This window comes from Arabidopsis thaliana, chromosome 2 (genome assembly GCF_000001735.4).
Source record: "Arabidopsis thaliana chromosome 2, partial sequence".
Lineage (NCBI taxonomy): Eukaryota > Viridiplantae > Streptophyta > Magnoliopsida > Brassicales > Brassicaceae > Arabidopsis > Arabidopsis thaliana.
The window spans coordinates 14340912-14349442 of NC_003071.7; the positions used below are offsets into that span (position 1 = coordinate 14340912).

General features: G+C 32.6%; 1 protein-coding gene across 2 annotated transcripts; it reads right to left on the reverse strand.

The window, feature by feature from the left end:
• Positions 1–443: 443 nt before the first annotated feature.
• On the reverse strand, positions 444–2885 carry HB-3 (homeobox-3). 2 transcript variants are annotated; one of them, NM_128948.4, is made up of 4 exons: positions 2560–2885; positions 1653–2474; positions 1162–1343; positions 444–733 (listed from the first exon to the last, which is right to left on the reverse strand). In NM_128948.4, the coding sequence occupies exons 1-4, from the start codon at positions 2684–2686 to the stop codon at positions 728–730; spliced, it is 1137 nt and encodes a 378-aa protein (NP_180944.2). In that variant the 5' UTR covers positions 2687–2885; the 3' UTR covers positions 444–727. The 2 variants fall into 2 exon arrangements, with proteins under 2 accessions (NP_180944.2, NP_001324695.1); NM_001336476.1 differs by having other exon boundaries at positions 511–1343; positions 2560–2867.
• Positions 2886–8531: the final 5646 nt, after the last annotated feature.

The following is an 8531-nucleotide window of genomic DNA, read 5'->3' on the forward strand; positions in this document are numbered from 1 at the left end:
ATAACTGAAACTATTTTTTTCGTACTATCATCATTCGACGCATTTTTATATTAAAAGAACTAAATCATCTTTGAAATCGAATTTTCATACATTTTTAATTTTAAAGGGTAATATATTTGATAGAGTACATATTTATTTATTGATTTTTTATATAAAAATGAGTGAACCGTCTATAATTTATAATTAATAATTATATTAGTGTAATAATGCATTTCTGAAGAGGGGATGGATTAGGTGTAGTATAATAATTATATTAATGTAACGTTTTAATCCCCGGGATTAAAGTGAAATATCACCTCACACGTGAACTGTAGTCAAAGTTCCCTACTTCCCGCATGTAAACCTTACATCACAGTCTAAACACTAAACATAACGCATGACCTAATTCACTTTCACACTGGGTGATGTGATGCTTCTACATTACTCATCCCCATATTAGCGCATTGTTTAACAATTCCACATATATAATCAATTTTTCAAGAAGAAGAAACAGAACAACATTATAGATTTCTTTAGATAATAATGAAACACACATCATATATTATTGGTCAACAATTTAACGAGAGAGTTTTGTGAATGTTGTCCGAAACTCATACATAAACACCGTCACAACAGGTAACTGAAACCAATACTTTATAAAATCTTAACATTTAAGCCTACGTACGAGAGATGGTGAAAGAAAGAGACAGGTCTTAATTTCTTCTTCAAACTCAAATCTCCCACACGACTAGATCTGCAAAAGCAGAAAAGAGACCTCGAAATTAAATCACATAAACAATTATATACACACACATGCAGGCACATCCTCCGAAATATGGTAGTATTAGAATTTATACTACAAAAGTCAAAATACACGAAGGCCAAAAAAAGAAAAAAAACCCCAATGAATGCTCTAAAGAAGCGCAAGGTGTGTGTGTGTAATTAAATTAGATTGAGTCAACATTGTTGACCTAAGCCAAACAACATGTCTCTCGCATGCATTTATCCATTTTAGATCCCAATGAAGAAATAAACTAGTACTAATATAGATGTATAAACTATAATTATATAGACATTAAATAAGTATTCATTTTACCATAGTTTATTTAACCGATAGAGTAGTATCTAGCTATAGTGGAACCTTAATTAGTATAACAAAGGAAAATAGAGAGGAAACAAAACCAGATAGTACGAGGCTCCGTGTTGAAGAGGGTGAAGAGCGACGCCATATTCATCGGTGACAATGGGCTGACCCGCGGAATTAATCAGAACAACCTCTTCCCCAAATGCATCCCTCACATTGAACGGTCCTGAGCTCACTTCAAGCTCCATTTCATTGATGAAAACTCTTATTCGTGCGTCCGCTGCATCCATATTTAGCCATTGTTATCCCATTATTTCATGTTAGTATAATGACTATAACAATCTATATAAAACAAAATTGTAAAGCTCACACAATCTATTTTCAAGAAAGAGAGAGAGGGTATATAGAAATAAAGAATCATCTAAAGGCTACTAAACATGAAGGTTTTAAAAAAAGATTTGTATGGATCAATGTGTCCCTTACATTGTTGACACAAAATTAATGTATCTCTACGATTGAGTAAAATTTCAACATGTATATAAGTAATCTATAACTTAAAAAGGGTGATAACTTTATATATTAACATTACCTTGAACTTGAAGCTGGTCCGAAGTTGATGGGACAGTAGCGAGAGAATGCGAAGTAGTAATAGTGGTGGCAGTAGAAGTAGTGGGAGGAATATGAAGCATGATGTTATTGTTGTTGTTGTTGTTGTTGTAAGAAGCTATTTGATGATTAGTGGTAGCGTAACAAATCTGAGTCTGTGGCTGTTGCAACATCTTCATCCTCATTTCTTCAACTTCTTTCTCACTCAAGTGTTGTTGATGATGAGTTCCATAACTCACACTACCGTTCATGATCTCACTCAGCAGGAGTCCGGTACACGTTGGAGCCGGTTTTTGTTGCTCAATCATATCACCGGAGAGAAACCCTAATTGGGATGAGACGGTGATACCTTCAAACCCTCCGACAGTGGAGACCGGGAAGAGAAACGCCGGTTCCGGTGGAAACATCCCCATCATTTGACTACCACCCAAAGAGAGATTAGTGTTGTTCTTGTTCTTGCTTTTTCGGGGTTTGGTGGATTTGGAGGAGGAAGAGGAGGAGGAAGAGGAAGAGGAAGCCGAAGGTTGCGGCTGCGGCTGCGGTTGCGTTTGAGGGAGAGAGTGTTTGGAGTGGTTGTGGAGGAGGCGGAGTTTGTGTTTACTACGGGACTTACGGTTTTGGAACCAGTAGAAGACGTTAGCATCACCGACTTGGCCGTATTCTTGAAGCTGAGCCCTAATCCTCCTGATCTCCTCTCTTGGAGGATTCACCATCCCGGAGTTAAAGATTGCTTCAAGTATCCGAATCTGCTCTGGCTTTGGATTCCATCTTGGTTTTGGCTCTGGACTCCTCTCCACTTCACATCCTAAAAAATTCACAATCTCATCAGATAAGAGTTCTTTAAAACAAAATTTAGTTTTGAATTGGTAAATATGTAGAAGTAGAAGGACCTGAAGAGAAAGGAGAAGATCGGTGAGAAGCAGAAGGCAAGAGAGGAGAGTTGATGTCATGTTGCCATTGATGGGGATGAGGTTTGGACTTGAACATGCTTGGCCAGTGTCTATTCGAAGAAGCCATAACTAATTAACTCGATCCGCAGAACACAGATGTATGTGTATGCATATGATGATGATTGATGTTGAATGATGATGTGATGATGATGTGATGTGTCAAAAAGAGAGGAGGAAGAGACAGGGAACAGAATGGCTAAATGGAAAGATAAATAAAAATGTGAATAGGGCAAAAGGGTTACGACCTCTTTCTCTCCCTCTTATAGCCTCTCTTCACCTACCCAACCTGTTTTCATATATTCATTCATCTCTTTTACATAAATTTAATTTAAAGTCTCACCCATATTTCTATACACCATTTCTCTTTCTCTCTATATCTATGTATCTATCTATGATGTATAGATGTGTATCTATATCATTATGTGTATATGTTTAGTAAAGACAAAAAAAACTATCACTACTTCTCTTGTTTAGGGAATCAAATGAATTAGAGAAGTAGGCTAAATCCTATTAACAGAAATGTTATAAAAGAAAATAGGAACACTGTTTTCATTACGTTTTATTATTAACTACTTCAGTCAAACAGTATGATTTAGTTGCATACTTGCATTAAATAGTTTTGAACAAAAAAAATTGCATTAAAAAGTAAATTTATTAATTCTATAGAAGGTCTTTGATCGCTTATATATAGATTATGAGGAGCACTTTGACATTTTAGATTTGAATCCAGTTTTGCTTGTCATGGTTCAATTATGATAAAATAAAAACTGTTTTAGGGGTTAGTTCCCTTTAGTGTCATCTAGTGGGAAAATGTGTATATCACCAATGGAAATTCAAAAGGCATTATTACAGTATTAAAAAAAGAGTGACAAGGTTAGTATTTAAGTACGTCAAAATGTGCTAGTCGACGAGTAGCCTATATTGCTATAACGTTAAATCACTGATGGATTGACCAATACTTCAATAACAAATAGAAGAAGACAATTTTGGAAATCTTAAATTTCTTCAACAGTCATTTGATTAGTTGTGTATCATGAGCGTTTCTTTTAGCCTCGCAAACAAATAGAAGACCGCATGCATTCACACTGTCTAATAAACCACTTTGAGAGTCCGAAGGAGCTTCACTGAATTAGCCCCAAACCATATCAATCTCACTCACAAATGACCAAATTGATAGCATACCCTGTGGCGAATGCTTAATACCATTAAATAATTTTATCATTTGTGTTTTTCATATATGTACAAAAAAATCCAAAATCCATATGAAAATAACTGATAGAGAGACTAGTTATATGTGCCCAAAAAAAAAAAAAAAGAGAGAGACTAGTTATATAGATTTATAGAGTGGGTACTGAATTATTTAAAAATATTCAATATTTATTATAAGAAATTATTTTAGCAATTTTAAAAAGTTGCCATACAAAGTCATCTGTAATTTTACAAGGGTATTTGAAGCGCACTCCAAAAATTTCTGTTTACTTTAGGTTTATACTAATAGACTCTGAATTCATATTACTAAATTAAAAAATTTAATTAGTAGAGCAATACAGATTTTCTGTTACTACATCCATATTAGAGTTTGCATGGTATTTCATTCGTTTGTTTTGTTATTCACATTCCTAATATCAATTTCTGAGATAGAAAACAGTAAGAGACAGGAAGAAACTCAAAGTGATCATTAATGCAACCCCATGCCTCACTTCCTTACACTTCTTGCATTAAACTCCAAACTGCTTCTGCAGTTCAAACGTACGAACACAAATTTCTTCAGAAATTGAAACAACAGATTCTTTGAAAGTGATCCATGTTTGGTTCTGAACTAGGATTTTTTCTCCTTTTTATTATTTTCTCCTCTGACATCTCAAAAAAAAACATTAATTAAAACAAGACAGAAAGATTGTAAATTTTCTCACATTTTATGTTTATTTATTAACTATAACAAGATGGGTTTTTATTATTTGCTTGTATTACAAAAAAATAAAATCATGTAGTTTCTGGATTTTCAGTCTGTGCAGAAGAGGATTCTCTCGGTCACCTTCGGGGCATCGGCCTTAAATTCGGATGGGGAGCAAATGGTTTGTTTGGACGTAGGAATAGTCATAATCAAATTAGCAAACACGATTTTAGGAGTTTTGTGATGTAATAGTACGGAAAAAAGAAACATGTATTAATGGGGAAAATACGAAATTTTAAGAGGTCAGGATGGGTGGTGGTGTATAGTAATTGCAAAGAAATTAAGGTCATTTTTTTTTGGATTGACTCGAGGGTCTTTGTTGATGATCGTTCCCTTTAATAACGTATTAATAATTCTTCAGTTTCTTTTGAAATATTAAGATTCTTTTCATCTGCATTTATTTCAAATATAAACTAAATGGAGCCTTTTTTATCAGACAAAAAAAAAAAACTAAATGTGAGCTTTATTTAAAAGACTAACTATTGAATGGGACTATGGGACAATGCTAAACAGTCTTAGTTTATAAATCATAACTTTGTGATAGGATGCAAATAAATCAAAACAAAATGTGGCATCTCCATTTAACACAAGCGGTTATCAGTGTTAACTAGATCTGTAAGTAACATTGCAAAGTCTCGTTCCAAGGACTGGTCCAAGATTATTAAGGATTCCAAAGCAAAACAATTTATGGCCTTATTTTTAAGCAAAAAAATAAAGATATTTTAGTTATGTGGATATAGTAGTATTTTATTTGTTCTTAAAATTAAAATATAAAATATATGTTTAGGCTGTTTTGGTGCTCGGGCCTTTGCAGCTTAACTTCGGCTGAATCAGAAAATGGCGATCAATGCAACCATTTAAATATCTATATTTCCATCTATTCTTATGAAACAATAAACAATTCGTTTTGATTGAAAAAAAAAACAACAACAAACAATTCGATGTACTATAAGTTTTTCAAGTTAATTTACTAATTAAGAAGATTTTTCCATGACAATCTACATACCAAAAAAAAGTTACTAATTAACATATCCTGCGTTTAATTTTTGGTTATAAGAAACGTCGAAGTGATTAACATACAGCCTGAATTTTTCCTATATGTTTTTGGGAGTATCTAGGTTTATCTTGTTATAATAAAATAGTTTCAAAATCTATCATTTCATAAGCTATTGGATTGGAATTGTACTTTAACCATCTTTTCATAAATAACAGAGGCTCAGTCTCTGAATTCTTCATATGCTGTGGTACATTTATACGTTTGCTTAGGTATACAATATATTTTCTTTCAATTTTATCAGAAAAATAGTATTGGCGTCATGGAGGAACCCTAGATTTCAGTGGGATGTTCAAACGGCAATCAATTTTGACATGTGTTTTACATATTGGGACCACTACAAGCGAATGAAAACCTTAAAAGCTCAACAAAGTACATCCAACTATTTTATTTTGGAAAATAATTGTATTTTCTTTGTAGCCAGGAAATTTCACAAAATAACTAACGCATGATGAATCATGAATGAAAACATAAGTTCATAGTTAGAGTTGGAATGCAACAGTTTAAAAATGAGCATGGGGCACAATGTGAAGTTAGCACTTATAGCACAAAGTGCGGAGAAGTTGCCACTTTCACTTCCCACAATTATCTTTTGCTTTGTTTTTTTTAAGCAATTATGGCTCTTCATGATTTCCTTAATATTTTGATAACAAATATTCAGATATGTTCTGTTAATTGGGTTCAGATACACAAATCCTACTAATATATATCTCTCCCTCACACCACGCATATATGTTTGAGTGAGATTATAATCAGATTAGAGCTTTGTATATATGAAACCATTAAAATAAATTACACACTAACTAGAATAGACCTCGACTATAAAATATAATATTTTACAGTGTGAAATGTATTCATATGAATCTCATAAAAATACATTTTTTCAAATTAATCATATGATTCACTGACACTTCTAAATGGTAGGATATATACACGTATGTACGAAATATGGATGTTTAAACGGATAGTAACTCGGAAAAAAACTTGTGAGATCTCTCTTCTAATGTTCAGATATTAATTTTTTTAGCGTCAACTATGTATCTTTGCCTCATAGATATGTTGTGGATGTTAGGACCAATTATTTGGAGGTGGGGGAGTGATGGATGAGTGATCCATACCGAATAGTACTGAAGCGATAAATGGTTGTATTTTTTAAATAAGATGGAGTTTTAAAAGTTTTCTATTTTTGTTTTCATCTTCCTTCTGGATTCAATCTTTTGCTTCTCATGCTACAATCAATTTGTCCCTAACCAAAAATGTCAATAAACTGTACGATCACTTCAATTCAAGTCTTCAATGCACTAATATATACTACTTAGTTTATTATCTTGAAAGCTGATATTATGTACCTCAATTGAGCATCCCAACATTTGAAGTTTGCTTTATATAATCGTCATCTTCAGAAATGTTTTTAAAATTATAGTTAGTTAATTACATTATATATATATATATTATTTTTATTTCTAGGTTCCGATACATATAGTATATGGGTTGTCTTATCATTTATGATATACAATTAACATATATATAATTGAGTTTAATACTTAGTAAGTATTATATCTAGATAAACGCATTTCTTTATCTATAAGAATGTACATAATATTCTATAGCCTATCATTATATTATATGGTGCGAGCTATGCATTAAATGAAAGGTACATAAAGAGGGAGCAAGAGAAATGGGTTATAGGAAAGAGGTTGTAAGTTTGTAAGCTAAAATTGCGCTCATTTTTTGCAGTCTCACTAAATGCTCACATTAGTAAATACACCAACATGCCTTCTCTTCAATGACCTAATTTCCCTTCACATGCAATTTCCCCGATTTTCATTTTTATTTTTGTTATCTTCATCTTTGTTTTATTATTGAATCATTTTTTTTTAACAAATGAACTAACGTGACTTGATTTAAAACTATATTATATAATTAAAATAATAGTATATAAATCCATACGTAGCGCATACACTAATCTAGTTCCTATAAAAAAATGAAGTACCAAGTACATGCTAAGCCGTGCGTAAAAAAACTTATCTTTAAACCATATGTATGCTTATCCTCAAAAAAGTTTTCTTTTTTTTTGGTTACAAACTTACAATTCTTCATTCGATGAGAAACCACATGTTCTTCCGTGTATTGTTTAAATTGATCGCAACCATGTACATTTGTGAATTTCCAAAACTCTTGCATGATTAGACCATGTGAGACAAGCCTTCGTTTTGGATTGGCCTACATAACTCGGCCGAGCGGTTATTCACGCGGTCGGAAAATCAAGTTTGATTGTACAATTTGTACAGCGAATTGGTCACATAGATGGTGGTGGATGGTACACAACACCACGGAGAGGGCCATCAAGCGATATTCTTGGTGGTTGCCAATATATATTACACTCTTGCTCCCATGATTAAATGAACCATGCATGTAATTGAGAAAACTTTAAAGTAGTGATTTATATGATAATGTGCTTACAAGACTCGATGGGTTCTATAGAATCTATACGATTTTACGTGTTCTCATACAGTTAATACAGTACAACTATCTCACCCTTTTTTGCTGAATGTAGAAAAATTAAATATCTGATTAGACTCTAATGTCGAAATAAATATAGGTATATAATTTGCAAACATTTTGATATACAAAGTTTAAAAATTATCATGCATTACAAAATGTATATTCTTAAAAAGTTCACAAAAGACATACAAAGCATGCATTTAAGCTTAAGAAGTTGACAAAAGATGGAGAAATGGAAAATTAGTTAATTAAGCCCATTGGGAATAAGTGAAGTGTATTTGAAAAGCCTAAGAATCAGTGATCACTGATCTCACACGTGTATAATGAACTTTTGAATAAACTTGTTTATTTGTATGCAAAATACCAATTTTCTAAGTAAGGGAGATTAGTTTTCGAGAA

What these genes read in the sequence shown, in the direction of transcription:
- HB-3 (NM_001336476.1), bottom strand. Translation starts at nt 2,686, where the DNA reads ATGGCTTCTTCGAATAGACACTGGCCAAGCATGTTCAAGTCCAAACCT. An exon ending in ATCTTCTCCTTTCTCTTCAG is followed by an intron (nt 2,475 to 2,559) that starts GTCCTTCTACTT and finishes TGAATTTTTTAG; the next exon opens with GATGTGAAGTGGAGAGGAGT. An exon ending in GGACCAGCTTCAAGTTCAAG is followed by an intron (nt 1,344 to 1,652) that starts GTAATGTTAATA and finishes ATATGGATGCAG; the next exon opens with CGGACGCACGAATAAGAGTT.